Raw genomic sequence first — 15885 nt, 5'->3', positions numbered from 1 at the left:
AAAATCCAGATGTATGGCATGTTCTGCTTTGGTCCTCCCTACATTTAATTACTATGCCTATTCAAAATATAGTTTAAATAGTCATTACTCCCTCACACCTTAATTATACTTTTAATCAAGAGATGGTTATAGGAAAGACAGAGCATCAGATCTTTTTGTCATCAAGTAACAGGCAGATTGAGCGGATAAAACTACTCAGGCTCCGTCCACGGATTCGCTTCCTCCTGTCAAGGACAACTGGAAAGGGAAGGGTGGCAGAGCTGCAGAGTGCTGGCATGAACAACAAATAACTGAAATTACTATAAAAATATCTCCACCCCTGCTCTCGCTCTGCCATCAGGAATTGCCAACGGCTTTTCACCTAAACTTTCCATTTTTCCCACAATCAACTGCCAAACCTTCCGACTCCTGCTCAGCTCTCTTGGGGGATGTGGATATACAACGTGCGTGACACTGAAAACCTGGCATAGTGTGAATTACCAACAGAAAGGACATAAAGAAAAAAGGATAAATCACACTAGTGTGTGTTTCTTTCATTGCTCAGCTTACAGCTGTATCACCAGTGTCTTGAAAGCTCAGCACCGCTTTTCACAGACAGCCAAAGGCACAAGGGATGAAACAATTGTCTACGCCAAGAACAAGAGCAGCCAAATGAAACGTCAGTTTGTTTCTATTTCTGCTTTGCATGATTAGTTTCAATTAAAAAAAAAAAATAGCACACACATATCATGTACATGTCTTTAAATGTACACATTTCATTCAAAGACTGTATTTCCAAAAAGGAGCTGATGGTTTCAGGAAATCCCCAGTAATATGTGCCCAGTGAGTCACTTACTGCTTAGAATTACAAGAGAAAATTTATTTTAAGCTAGTTTATCCTTCCATCTCATATGGGCAAATCCATCCTGATGATGTCCAGATTCTAAAAGAATCACATTGCGAAATATAGCAAATTCTGTATCTCTTTGATTCACACTATGTTTCCAATACGGGAACTCAGAGCAAAGCAAAAGGAAGAGTGTTTTATCTTCACATCAGACCGTCCCAGTCCAGTATTGCGTTCACAAGTGTTACCCGTGCACAGGACGCATGGCCAGGACACTCATCTCATCAGCTGTTCTGAGCTTCTCACCAGTTATGGTTTGTAGAGAATTGAGTCGTTTCCACAAAATCCTTTGAAAACAGCTATTCTTAAAAGTTTCCATTATTTCCACACAATCTGCTGTACCCCTGCAGGAAACCAGAGACCTGAGCAGTCTTGTCTGGCCTCTGCCAGCCTCACACATACCACAAGTCTCGACAAACTGCTCATCTGTTGCATAGTTACTTGCAAATAGGGGTTTTATTTGAAAAGCAACATTTGGCAGGGCTGTTTTAACGGCTGGACTCGATGATATTGAAGGGCTTTTCCAACCAAAACAATTTTATGACACTATATCAGTATCTTTCTACTAAACCACAGAAGAATTCTGTGACTTTATTGCACTGGTTTGGGGTATAAATTCTCCAAATTATGCCACAAATCTAAAGTGTTTCTATTAGCCTTTTCCTGCACACATATTTAGCAAAATCTACTTAGAATTATTCCTGTAACTTCAAGCTCCAATTGAGCAATATCTCAGGAAAACAATATTTGCAGATGACCAGACAACACGCTTCTGTCCAGGAACAGAACTTATTGTGGAAACATTTAAGGGAACATTATGTGCAAACCCACTAAATTCATGGAAACTCATTCCTTGAAAAATGTTACTTCTGTCCTTAAGAAAAGGACTTCTGCGAAACAAACACTTGCATTCTCGAGAGCATTGTACTGAGTAATTAAGTAGACAGTTATGAGGCAAGGTCTTTACAAAGATCCTTGGAGAGAATCCTGTTAAGAAGGCTCAGTTAAAGGGATCCGCATCTGTCTTCTCTAATCAGAGTGGTTTGTTTTCCACCTAACTGTATTTCATTAAAAAAAACCAAAAACCAAAACAAAACAAACCACAGAAAGAATGAATGTTGAAGAGCAACAAAGCCAAGCTCAGTGCTGCTTTATAGCAGCCTTAGGATAAGCCTTTGATTCAGAAGCCAAGTTTCTTTTCTTCTAAGCATGTTGTTTTGAAGGACAATTATACTGAGGTGGTTCCAGATACCAAGTTCTGCAGAGAGTAATGAACAAAATGGGTGGGAGAAGAGAGACAAAGAGAGGGAGAAACCTCAGTTGAACAAGGCCTGAAAAGTTGAGGCTGAAACCATCAAGAAGTGAGAAGATGCCCTGAAAAACTTAGGAAGTTGCTCAAAAGAAGCAGAGCAGGTATCACTGCCCTGATGCTCCGGCGTGGCATGTTCTGGCTAAGAATTCACATTCTCGAGCGTTATTTTTCTGACACGTTACATGAACCTTCATTACAGAGCTTCAGAATGATCCAACCAATTATACCTCCCCCACTATATATGAGTAATTTCAACAGAGATTAAGGACTTCAATGGAATTTACCCTTATAAAACCTTTGGCATACATTTTCAGTATCATATCTGTACATGAATCTCCTCCTTGTAAAAGGCATTTACAGCACTAATTTTGTGTTTAATACAACACAGTTATACAGGGAAATGTAGCTGATATAAGGATAGAACATTTCATAAATCTCAACGTCAGTCCTGAAGGAGGGTTTCCCATTCTGGGCTGGTCTGAAGATTTTCTCTATGTCAATACCAGCAGCTGTTCCACAATGGAGATCATTGTCTTGCACTAGAGTAATTGTACTAGAACTCTAGCAGTGCAAAAAGCAGCACTGGTACAAAAGTGAATTATACCAAGATTGCTCATGTCATGTACCCTTTAGAAATAACTCCAGGACACACTGTTCACAGCAGTTAAATAATGCAGACTGGGACGTCTTCAACTGGTTTCTCTTATTTGAATCAGAAAGGAGCAGCTGAGTAATTTTCAATCCAGCTTTTGCACGAGCCTCCCGAAGACGAGAGTCCTGTACCTTGTTTTTTTGCAGACGATGAGTTCCAGAGATCTGTCCTTTGTTTCTTCTTCTGATTATTGCTATCCAAGTGAATATGGACCTGAAGGAAAACAACAGCAACATTTCTAGAGGTGGCTACAGAAATGACCTTGCACTTCATCCCTCAAAAAAGCTAGCACATTACAAGCATAGTTAACGTAATCAGTGTCACTTTTATAGTCTGAGTAAGGTTATATTATTTCCCCTTTATTTGGATTCCAGTCTTTCCTAATGTATCTAACAAGGCGCAAAGAATCACCTTTTCACCAGCCATTTTGAGTCAGTTTATGGGAGCAGCTTTTCATGGGCTGCCCTGAGCAGAGACAAAGAACCCAATTATTTGGGTATTGTCCACCAGAATAAAATACGCAGACTAGAAAAAAAAAATATTGTGCTAGAAAGATTTGCTTCATTTAGCACCAAAAATAGTACCTAGTCTTAAACTACATATGAAAGTTACCTTTTAACAAAAAATCTGTTCCTAAAATTCATTATAGCACCGCAGCCCATAAGTCCGAAACCCTAAATAAATTAGAGACTTTGGGGAGAAAGTTTAGTGGCTATTTGTACTTGCTTGGTAGTAAAGTCAAGAGAACAGATCACTGGAAGAACACTCAATTCTTGCATAACACGCAGTATCAAAGTTTTCAGCAATACACATTTGCTGCACTTTCCTAATTTCATTTTAGAGTTTCTTTAAAAATTACTGCATAGCTCCGCTTTTTCCTTGGGACCTAAACTAACCACGGTTCCTTTGGTGTTTGTTTTCTGGAAGGACTTCCACGTCCTCCCTGTAATCAACATCATTATTTGCTCTACTATCCACATCCTTCTGCAGCTTGGATACACTAAGCACAGATGTTAAATGCCAGCAAGGAAAAATGTAGAACACAAAGCATCTCATACCTTATAATATTTAGATATTGACCGATGTGGCATGAAACTGGTTGAGCCATCTGGAGGATCGATGTTGAATACTGTCTGGAAAATAGATGTAAAAAAAAAAAAAAAAAATTAACAACCGTTTCCAGCAAAATCCATAATATATCTTCGCACTGAGAAGTATCTCCACAAAATTTACTGTTGTGATAACCTTAAATATATCTCCTTGCTCCTGTTATTAAATAAATGCAGAGAATCTTGAATAAACACATTTTTTACAGGTAATCCCTGCTAACCACATGGCTTTCTCATTGTCACAACTGAGTGTAAAAGAACTTCTTGAATTCCCTTAGTTTAAAATTTCAGCCATAGTACCCTACACTAATATTCTGCTTAACAAAAGAAAACAAAAATCAGCATGTAATCACACCTAACTGTCCATCCATTAAGTGAAAAGCTTGTACCAGCTCTTTGCGCAGAGTTCTGCTTCCTCCCTTTTCCTGTGTGTGACGCCTCATGACTAAGGGTGCTGCTTTTTCAAACATATGGCATTTCGGTGCAACTTCAATGAAAACAGCTGTGGTTCTCAAATATTTATAACTTCTGTTAATTTTTCTAAACAAAATTCCTTCAGGCATTTAAAAGTAATTATCCAAGCTCATAAGAATATCAGCTAGTTGCAACAAGTTCTCCGCCAGTCAGAAAAACGTACAATTCCTGGAAATATTAACTTCTGAAAAATAGCCAAAGACAGGCTGCACAAAAAATATTTTAATAAGTGTTCTTCTGAAAGAAAAATATTATTAATAAGACTAGCTGGTTATAAATTAAGTCTTGATGACAAAGCTCTGTAACTAGAAAGCACCATGGTTATGCAGCAAAGATGGTGACCGAGTCCTGCTGAAACATCTCACGAGAACAGATCATCACGTGGCAGATGATTTGCAGGAACTGTCCATGTGCGTGTCCTCAGCAGCACAGGGACCTCAGCTTTCAGCTAAGACTCCTCTTCCAATTCAAATCACCTTTCACCGATCCACTCCCAGACCATTATCTCCAGTTCTGTAGTGCACACAAACTGGTGGGCTCCAGTCACTGGGAGCAGGAGACCTGGTTTCTCCTTCTGAATCATCTCTCAGCTTTGGAACCCTGGGAAACTATATAAACTTAATTGAAATTAAGCAAACCTCACCTTCCCCACAGAAGGACAGTGACACTCACCTTCCAGCGCAAATCATTTTGGTATCAGTGCACACAATTGCTACTGCTGTAGCAGAACACACATAGGTTTTGTTGAACCATTGCTGTAAAAATGAAATTCTGTGTATGCCGCTGTGAACAGACCCTCACACATCCATGCACTCAAGTCCACTGTCAGGAAAAGGTCTAATTCAACCTGTTGCCCAGTAACTCAGGCCAAGATGATGCTCTGAAATCACTCAGATCTGGGAATACAGTGAACATAACCCCAAACATCAGCAGATTTTCCAGTATGTAACACTACAGCGAAGACACTACTTCGTTTGAACTTTAAGCTCTTCAAGCATTATCCTCTGAGTATCACTCAAGAATATTACGGCTTGGGTCAAGTTCAGAGGGAAGCCAGAAACTGAATTTCAGGCCACTGGCCCGCTGTATCTTCTAATTTTATGTGGGCCAGGTTCTTAATAATCAATGTTTTACAAGTGAACAACAGGGAGAGGACTGACAGCACCACACAGATACCCACAAGTGTCACATTAAGTTCCTGTGGCACTAAGAAGATATTTACAGATCCCTTAATTTAATAATTAAATTTTAAAAATACAGTTAAATTATCTTTTGCTTGCACTTTTCTTTAGCCTGTCCTATTATTTCATGAGAAGGTCTCCTGTTCCCAAGCACTGCTGCTAGAAACAGCTTGATGATCCAGCTCCACCTGGTGGAGGCTAAAACCAGACACATGTACATCAAGCATCTCCAAAAAGGGACATCAAAATTATAAAAGAACAGCCTGGGTAAAAAACAAAGTAGACCATCCCATTAGGCAGCCACTTTCTCCTCAAAAACCCGTAGACTCCATCAGTGCTCAAGTGTACATACAATCAAGAATAAAATGGATCCAATGATTTCCCACATCTTTTAAACCAACTCTTCTTTCCCTCAGACGTGTAGAAGCAGCATTTAGAATTTACCTGGATAATGTCTGAGAGCTTATGCAATCCAGATGTATTGACAAATATCCCAGTGCCTAGAGAGAACACACAATTGCATTTACAACACAAATGTACATCCATTTGTTTGCTTAAAACAGTGACCCCAGAGGAGCAGCTAAAACAACATATGAATGACACTGATGATGAGAATTTGACTAAGGAAATAATAAACAGATGCACCTGTCAAGCCAGAGTGTGAACACCCTAAAAGGAGAAAGATGCAGGGAAAAAAAAAAGGACAGATGTCTTCTCAAAGGATGCGCTTGCAGGAGCGACAATCCATGTTTCAGTCTCCATGGACTGGGCTTCCTCTCTCTAACGCTTTTCCTGAAGACTCTGCAAGTATGAACTAACTAAATAATTTTCTTAGTGCTTGTGGAAGTTGGAGATTTTTCTTTGCAGAAACGCAAAATAAGAAAAAGCAGCTGATAGACAGTAGAGCAGAAGCTTGCTAAATCAAAGAAAAAGCACATTATGTGATTCTGAACACTCTTGTTTTGTAACTCCCTCAGCCAGGGAAGAACTCAAAACATTAAAAGCACCATCAGCAAATGTCACCAAGCTCCACCCCACAATCCTTCTAGTTTTGGAGAAAAATAGAGTTGTGTGCAACACGTGCACACGTCTGTATGCACAGATATCGGTACCCACTCAGGTTTTGACACAAAGCAGTTCTTAAAACTAGTTCTGTTGCATCAACAGACATAAACCATGTTTCCCAGCAGAGGATCTGACAGCAAGTCTTAATAAAAAGACATGGGTCCTCAGAATCAGATTTGAGCTTTTAAAAGTTTTGTAATTTAAATCCAAACAAAGCAGCCTTTCTCCTCCTCCCTCCAAATAATGCAAACTTCCAATTACTTACATTACAGAGCAAAATCTGAGTGAAACAACTAACAAATTTACACTTACGGCCTGAAAGAAACTGTAAAATCTGCTCTATCGACTCCAAGAGCGAGGATTTGGTCTGGAATGTTATTTGGGCCTCTGCAAACAGATCAAAGATGTAGCTGGAATTTACAGAGAAAAAGCACAAACAGGTAAACACTGTAAATAATCACATGGACACAATTACTGTTATTCTTTTATATCAACAACTTCACCATATAGCAGCAAAACAGGTTCTTGTCTCCATGAGAAAGAAAAATTTACAGGAATAAAAACAAGTATTTGTTATATAGACAGCAGACAATATTGACATGACGGAAAGCATACTGACCACATCCTTCACATTTCCCATGATTTCTTTACAACATACGAGAGGTATTAATTTAGAAACGGATTTGCATGCAATTTCCAGGATTTTTTTTTTTTTTTACGATGTACAATATGCATTAGTTTAGAAATAAGCACAGTGAAGAGCTTCTTCTGGTTCAGAATATCTGACCGACATACATGCAGCATCAGATTTCCGCTCTTGAAACACTTTAAAAGGCAGTTCCACCAGAAATAATTACTACAGAAAGTGGATTTAAGGAGACCCCAAACCTTGAATAAATACTGTTCCCAGAAACTAAAATACCAGTACCAATCCCAACAGCAGACCCAGTTTCACCTGGGTCTAGAATTTGCTGTATTTTCAACTTGTAAACATATTCACAAGAAGAAATTTACCTTCCCTCTTTGGTGACTCCAGCACCATTCGGTGGCAGCTCCACTGCATCAATAGCACTTTCTAGCTGAAGAAGAATTTCTTTAAGAGAACCAAGAGGGAAAAAAGTTAAGAGTTGACAGAAACTCACTGCTGGGACTCATCTAAACCTCTTCGTCAAATGTACTTTATTTCCAAGGCTGTCAACAAAGACAGCAACCCAGCTGTTGTCTTGATCCCATAAGCAAATCAAGATTTATCAAAAACAATTTCCTTGATAACATCTCTAAAAATTCATATTAAACTTAAGAACTTCCATGACTTCAATTCCTAGATAAAGCCTGTGACGCTCTTAGAAAACACAGTTGTCAGCAAAATGTTAAACTCTCTATAAACGTGGAAAGTTGTTATTGGAAATCCTTTGTAAACATGAGACATGTCAAGCTCTTGCTATTAAGTTTATGTAGCATCATGTTCTTACAGCAGAATGACATAACTAATACATTTCCAGCATGCTGACAAGATGAGAAAACAAGGGAACTTCTAGAAAAGAAGGAAGTGATCTATTTATCTGCCAAACTTCTCATCTTCTGGGGAAAATACTGTACCTAAACATTCTACAAAATTCTCTGAATAAAAGAGACAATCCATGAATTTCTCAGTTAAGAGCAATGTCTACAGAAACACTACTGAGCCGGATTTCTAGTTGCTGACCTTTTAGAACTGTTTCAACAACACAAAAAATAACCTTACTCTTTATCTTTGCTATATCTTCAAGTTCCATGTTCAGTCCTGTTGGAGAAAGGAGAGATGTCAAAAGGATGTTTTGCATCTGTTCCATTCCTAGTTTCTTTATGCCTTTTCAGAAGTTACAGATATAAAGGCTAGAACTGTGTAAAAGGAAAGATATCTTCTGTTTTCCACTCATCTCTCTCTTTCATGACCTCTCAGGTCACCTTGATTTGGCCAAATCTTTCCATTTTTGTCTGGCAGTGATTACTAACTAACTAAAATTTATCTATGGTTAAGAGCCGATTTTCCAGAAACTGCTTGGAAAAGTTATTTTCCAGTTGTTGCTCACGGCACTCTCTAATCCCAGAAAACAGTGGTTTGTGGTTCTCAACACACCTGAACTCATCATTTCCATATTGAATTCTGCATTTATTTCATTCTGTTGAACTACTTTGGCTTGGTCTTCCAGTACAACATTGATGGCATCCAGCGCTGACGCCAAGTCGTAGGGTGTCAAATCAAAAGATGACGACTCCTCACACAACTTCTCCTAAAATACCAAGGAACAGAGGCGTTACCGAGACTGCGCCGTGTGGTATCTGCTCATGATAAAGTCCAGACAACTAGGCTTGATTTCAATTCTGATCTCCAGCTCAGGCCAGAGGACAGACCAGAACAAATATTGTTATAGAGAAGGAGGAAACACACTGAATTTCTATTAAAAAAAGTAATGGTTTGAACACTCAAACTAAGTTTGACAAAACTCTCTATGACCTTGAAAAATAAGTTACATATTGTTTTGTCACAAATTTTTCATTCATGAAAAGAATCATTTTCCCTGAGGAATGAAGAGAAATGTTAAGGACTTACCTACACAAAAATTTGACTGCCATAGTTTTGAAGAGTTAAATTATAAAGAAAAAAATGCTGAACTAGCTGCATGCCTAAACAACCTAATCAGAAAAAACTCAATTGTCAGAGTAATTACTAAATTTCCACTTATTAATCTGGAACAGACAGTACCATGGGAGAACTATTGCAAAACGAGTAGTTCTAGAATAGCTGTTCTGGTTCATTTCTGCATGCAGGCATCAATTCATATTTTCAAAACACGACAAAAGAGAAAAAAAATTTCCAAAACAAATTACTGGATTTCCACTCATTTTTCAACAGAAAAAAAGGTTTTCTGATGAAAGGAGTGTGCACTGGACCCAACTCCGCAGCTCCATCTAGTCAAACCCAGCATGCTCTCCAGTTCACAGACAAGAGAACGGGTCATCAGCAAATCAACTCTGCAGCTGTTCAGCAGAAATCCCACTGGGGGGTTCTTCATGTGGCAGAAAAAAATGACAGATTTCAAATGTTCCTTTGCATTTCATCATTTAGGCAAAGGTCTGAAATTCTGAGCCAACTAAGTGGAAGTTCTCATCATGCAGCATCTTTTTTTTTTTTTCCTCTATGACTAAGATTTACATTTGCCATCTACTGCCCTTGGACAGCTGATGCAACTGAGCTCCAGAACGGCTCTTTCATGATTTCTTACACCCTGGAAAAGAACTCTCCAAACAAGGACGCGAGTGCCCTCATTAATTTGAAGACCCACCCTTCAGGAAGAAACTGTCACCCTGTAGAAAATCACAGCAGTGTCAAAGGGCTGTTAAACAAACTACAATGCTTTAACTGTCACAGAAACAAGAAATATTCAAGATAATGAACATCAACAACTGAAATAGCTGAATACAGATTTTACAGACTGTTTGTAATAGGGCATGGGTCTGTTTTTCTCTTTGGATGAAGTTTGAAAAATGGCAACAGACCAGAAACGACTCACCACATTGTGAGCTTCGTCGAGTATCACCACAGTGCCCTTCAGGTCCAAGTTGTGCGCTCGCCGGCTCTAAAGACAAAAAAGAAAACGAGGGAATGGACAGAAAGGCGAAAGACAAATAGAAATTTGATGGACTGAGAAACTGGCTCATGAGACAGATTTGGGTTTTCATGTATTTTGAATTGTATTCTCTGGAAATAAAGGTGATAAAAATGCATCATGTAAAAGTTTATGGAGGTTACTACCAACATTGTAATAAGGAAAAAAAAAAAAAAATCCACACCAAAACGCCCCCAAAAAACAATTACATCATACTAGGGTACACAAGTTTATCAGAATTTCAGTCACTGTCCATGAAGTACAGACAACTTATCACTAAACAACAAGGGCATCACCTTCTGCAAAGCTAATTTTATAAAAATAGCAAGGCCTCAAACAAAAAAAGAAAAAAGAAAAAATTTCTTAACTGCGGGAAAGAACTTTACAGAGAACAAACACAAAAGCGCATCCTCTACAGTTCTGAATTTGAACTGGGTTTTGATTAGTGTTGAACTATACCACACAATTAATTCACTTGCTATGCATCAGTTCTTCACAGCTTACCCACTAAAAACCAATATAAGATAAATAGAAGAACAACTGCATTTAAAAGCAAAGATAGATGTTACCTTTGAATCTAGTAAATAGTTGTAAGGCATAAATATAATATCTGCTTGCTGCTTCAGGCTTCGAGAGAGATAATAAGGACAAGCTCTGTTTAAAAATAAAAAAGTAGTACAAACTATGAAGTAACATTTGCAGAAACATGACGAGTGCATTCAACGTTCACGTACTATGTCTCATACTCTCAAGGGTTTCTAATCAACTTTTTAAGGAGTTGGAATGGGCACATTTAATTTTAGGGCAGATGGTTACCTGTATTTACACAACTCAAGTAAAAAGATGTGTAGAAAACAATACTTGGCTGTGCCACTCAGCAAAACATGGGAAAAAAAAAAAAAGAAATTCAAGGAGAAAGAGTGGCATTCGGTACTGCAATGTCATTTCAGCCCTTTAGGACATAAGTAAATGCTACACTAGACTATTTTACCTCAACAAATCAGTCACCTCATCCTCTTAGATCTGAAACAAACCTGCAATATCATTTGTCATGTCAGATTATATTGGCAGCCTCTGCTCACGTGAGAAATAAAATCCTGGTGAGCCTGACTCTGATCTGATTCAGTCTTTGCACAAGTCAGGACTGAAATTAATTGCTGTATGATGAAAACTGCAGTAAAAGTAGTTAAGGCTTCAGTGCACACGTTATTTTGTTGGAAGCCATCTCTGCAACATTTTTAGCTGTTCCACTTTGCCCTCATCATTGTGCTGCTCAGGTTCACACCAAGATATCAATAAAAATAAACAGATAAATAGTTTTCACAAGTAAAGGGGAAGGTCAGAGGGGAACATTTACCTGTGCTTGTTCCCATTTTTAACCAAGTCTTCAATATCCATGATTGATTCAATGAGTTCTTTCTCTGTACTCTTTTCTGTGAAAAATTACAACATTACAACCACAACCTCAGGTAAAAGTATCACACACGTTTTTTGTTGCCCCAATCATCAGTCAACCACTTCTTAACATTTCACTTTAACGCAAAGCGGAACACACACACAGACAGACTCTGCCAACTCCTTCAGACGTTTCCACCTGCCGAGCAAACCCCCCCTCCAAAAACTGGGGCTTTACTGCACAGCCAGACTCACCTTCCACATTGTTATAGAAATGACAAGCACGAGCCATCACTTTCATTCGGCACATGTAGATCTGTAAATTACAGTACATTTTAAGCAAGGGTAGCACAGTTTGTCAAGCACTGAAAAGTTCTGTTTTGCCACTAATATTTTTCAAAACAGTTATCTTTGATTTATCTATTATTTTTACAAGTAATATCAATCACTGAAACACTCTTTTGAAATTATTGTTGCCCTTGAAAAACACTTATGCGGCAGATCAGAAATTAAACTGCAAACTATAAACTCATGTTCTACACAGTGACATCCTTCTCAGGACACAAAATGCTCCCAGGAACACAGAATTCAATTTTGCACTCACACAACTGGAATCTCCAAGTTTCTCCAAACACATTTAGAAGCACCAGCTCTCCTGACATCCTTCAGTAGTGAAAAAATGTCTGAGTTCAGAATCACACCCCCGGTGCCAAACCAACCCCCCTGTGTTCTGGCTGTCGTGCTTTCCCAGCTCTGCTCTCACCTGCACGTGGTTGCTCTCCTGTCGCTTCACTTCAGGATTGATGCAAAGCTGCTCTCTGGAACCCAAGACACAGATCTTCGGCCTGTTCAAAGAGCATACACAAAACTGATGTTAAAATCAGGCAAAAAAGAAGGACACAGTTGTATATGTATCATATATCAAAAGCAAAATATTCAGGAAAAATAGAGGAGCCCAAAACAAGGGTCAGAATCAGAAACAGTAAACAAGCTACTCTGTCTGTAACAGCTATATGCGTTATTCGCCTTTATGGTGCTGCATTTCTCCTGGTAGCAGTGGGTGGTAACAAGCAGTAGTTTATTGCAGGAGGTAATTAGTAGCAGCTTACATCATGCAGCATAAAATCGGGGTTCTGTTATGACAGTTCAGCCAAATAAACCGGGGACCGTCATCTACTACAAGCTATTCCAGAGTTGGCTGTGACTTTTACAGTAGGATAAGAACTACAAATATTTCCCATACTTTTTTATTATTACGAGGCTTTATCTTTACAAGAAACAAGCAAACAAACAATTATTGTCTGGCCAAAGAGCTCAGTCAACACACTGGCACCTCAACAACTGAAAACCATGACAGACATTGGTAAAGCAAAACCACAAACTTCTTCATAGATTTATATTGGCATAAAAAATTCAACTTTGTAATGGCTTCCCACTGCCTTAAAGAAATGCCCCAGAAAAGAAAACAAAAAGGTAATTTTAGAAGCAAATGCGTGAAGTTAAGAACTAAAACCAGACCAGATTCAGGAAATTCTATGATCAGAGAAGATAAAAGAAGCTGTGAATTATGAAAAACAAAACAGAAAAACCCAACACACACAAAAAAACCCAACACACACCAAAACGAAACAACAACAACCAAAACAAAACACACACAAAAACCAAAACACAAACCAAATCCAACAAAGAAATGCAGGCTCTAGACATGCACATTACGAAAACTACATTTCACTGGATATCATTTTTCATATATTCACCCACATAAATTCAAGCAGTAACTAAACCAGGCAGATTTTTCCACCTTTTCTTTGAAAAGGAACATTATCCTAAATCATATTTACCTGTAGACTGTGTTCTTTAATTCATTAATGACCTGTGTAAGTTGAGAGTGAGTTCTGGAGGCATAAATTATTTTCGGAATGTCAGTGTAATAAGCTGCCAGAGAGAGGACAAAAAAGCAGAAAAATATTATTAGCACGGAAAGAAGAACTAGAGATATAATCAGCCTCCTTTCCTGGCTGGTGGTATGGTAACAGTTTGCAAGAAATTCTGTCATCTAACTATTCACACACACAAAATGAGCTAAATGAGTTTCTAATGCTTTAAGAAAATATAAAAGAATGGAAAACACCTTTAAAATCTATAAAAATGTGTGAAGCTGTGCTTCAGCTGCTCAACAACGGCTCCAAGGCTTGTCTAACTATGCACTTACCTGGGATGTCTGCATCTGTGGCAGCGTTGCCCCAGGAGGATACAGGTCTCTCAGGAAAGAGCTCCAGCCCATTCATGCGCTGGGCGATTTTGCGGGCTGAGATCGTGTCTTTGAAGTGCTCTCGCCAAGCCAGAGTGGAACAGAGCAGGCAGAGGGTCTTTCCTGTGCCTGTAGGGCTCTCCAGAATGCCATTTACCTTCTTTATTGAAGAGAAATAAAATAAAAAGGGGGAAAAAAAATGAGCAATTTGGAGATGTAACTAGAACCGGTCTTTGTGCTGTACTGTGTTTCCTTGGTAAAAAAGCGATCACTACCTGGCAGACTTCACCATATGACAAAAACTACACACGTACCCCATGTAAGGTTGATATAAATGCATGACCTGTAGGACCATCTAATCAACTTAGTGAGGTTCAATCTAAAACCAAGAGCCAGACATGATCCTTTATTTAGCAGAGGAATTCTCCACTCTTAGAGCAACTAAAATGCATCACATTTCAGCATAAAACACATGAAAATATTAGAAGTTATTGGAAGAAAAAAACCACAAAGCACAACAAACAAAACCAGAAAGTGACTCTTAGACTACAGAATGTCAGTTGTGTTTAGAATTAAGACTATATCCCACATCAAAGTTTAGGCAGAAAATCATCCAAGCACTTTTAAACACTTAGTCCTACTGGATGTCACAATTTTAAAGTGCATAAAAATACCGTAAGTTGCAGAAAAGCTAGCAGCTAAGCTTTCATGACAATTTGTGTTCAATCGTATTGAAAGAATTTACATATACATATATATATATATATATATATATATATATATATGCGCGCGATAGGCTTCCCTTAGGTCAGGGAAGATTTGGAAAGGGCAGCACACGGACAAGGAAAAGCAAACTTGAATTGCCACAATCTCTTCTTAGAGAAGTTCTTTTATACAGTTAGAAATAAAACGCAGTAGATAAACCCGAAGGGCTGGGGGTGGAGGCAGCACCCACCTTCTGCAGGCACTCCAGCACCTTGGCCATGTAGGCCTCCTGGCAGGGGTAGGGCTGGAACGGGAACTCCACCGCGATGCCGTTCAGCGTTATCCTGGGCATGTTCCCCCGGCACCTGCAAGGAAGCGCGGGCCCGCGGTCACCCTGGGACCGGGGCTGCACCGCGGGCTCGCAGAGAGCAGAGGGACCAGAGGCAGCGCCGGCTCGCTTGCACGAAAGGCCCGGTTGTCACACGCACCGCAACCCGGGCAGGAGGCTCACGGGCATTCGGGGCCCGGCCGTGGGGATGCGAAGGAGCCGGGCCAGGCCGCGGCCTAGGGCCTCCCGCCCGCTCCGGTGCGGTGCGGCCCGGCCCGCAGTTCTCGGGACTTCCCGCCCGCTCCAGTGCGGCCCAGGCCGCATCCCGGGACATTCCATCCGCTCCGGCGCGGTGCGGCCCGCGTTCCCGGCCCCCCCCGCCCGCTCCGGCCCGCGTTCCCGGGCCCGGCGGCAGTTGCCATAGCAACACGAACAGCACAACAACCACCTCACCTCCCGCTCCGCCGTTCGGAATGCCCGCGCCTGTAGCACGTGCCCTTCCGCCCGCCCCCTTACGCCTGTGCGTAACTTCCGGCGGGCTCTCTCGCGAGAGCTGCGGCGTTGCCAAGGGAACGGGGCGGCGGCTGTGGAACCGGCCATGGCGGCGGGGCCTGGGCCCGGGCCACTTACCTGGAGTGTAAATTGTCTTTAACTGTAGCCAAGAGGCTGCAGAGCATTGAGTTATTCCTTGGGATCTTCGCAGCGCCACGCAAAATGTAACAGCTGATTTCGTTCGTTTTTCTGACTCTCTGCTTTAACTTGACAACAGAACAGCTGTGCAAGAATAAGCTGCAGAAGAAATGACTTGGTAAAGGCTGTAAAATGAGAGTGTGGGATAAGGTGTTTATAATGGAGAATAAAGGTTTAAAACTCATTA

General features: G+C 40.1%; 1 protein-coding gene across 1 annotated transcript in view; it reads right to left on the bottom strand.

The window, feature by feature from the left end:
* The window catches only part of RTEL1 (regulator of telomere elongation helicase 1), a 42510-nt gene extending 26994 nt beyond the window's left edge, over positions 1–15516 (bottom strand). Inside the window, exons 1-16 of the mRNA XM_065645492.1 lie at positions 15462–15516; positions 14931–15045; positions 13937–14135; positions 13566–13659; positions 12488–12569; positions 11980–12040; positions 11687–11762; positions 10899–10983; positions 10234–10299; positions 8799–8952; positions 8424–8462; positions 7694–7772; positions 6992–7089; positions 6059–6114; positions 3909–3983; positions 2982–3063 (exon numbers count right to left, since the gene is read on the bottom strand). Of these exons, the coding sequence (XP_065501564.1) occupies positions 2982–3063; positions 3909–3983; positions 6059–6114; positions 6992–7089; positions 7694–7772; positions 8424–8462; positions 8799–8952; positions 10234–10299; positions 10899–10983; positions 11687–11762; positions 11980–12040; positions 12488–12569; positions 13566–13659; positions 13937–14135; positions 14931–15032 (1348 nt within the window). The 5' untranslated portion in view covers positions 15033–15045; positions 15462–15516. The remainder of the gene's footprint in view (positions 1–2981; positions 3064–3908; positions 3984–6058; positions 6115–6991; positions 7090–7693; positions 7773–8423; positions 8463–8798; positions 8953–10233; positions 10300–10898; positions 10984–11686; positions 11763–11979; positions 12041–12487; positions 12570–13565; positions 13660–13936; positions 14136–14930; positions 15046–15461) is intronic.
* Between the last annotated feature and the right edge of the window lie 369 nt (positions 15517–15885).

This window comes from Caloenas nicobarica, chromosome 15, assembly GCF_036013445.1.
Source record: "Caloenas nicobarica isolate bCalNic1 chromosome 15, bCalNic1.hap1, whole genome shotgun sequence".
NCBI classification, from domain to species: Eukaryota; Metazoa; Chordata; class Aves; order Columbiformes; family Columbidae; genus Caloenas; species Caloenas nicobarica.
The sequence above is the reverse complement of the archived record's forward strand: the minus strand, read 5'-3'. Positions and strand labels throughout refer to the sequence as shown.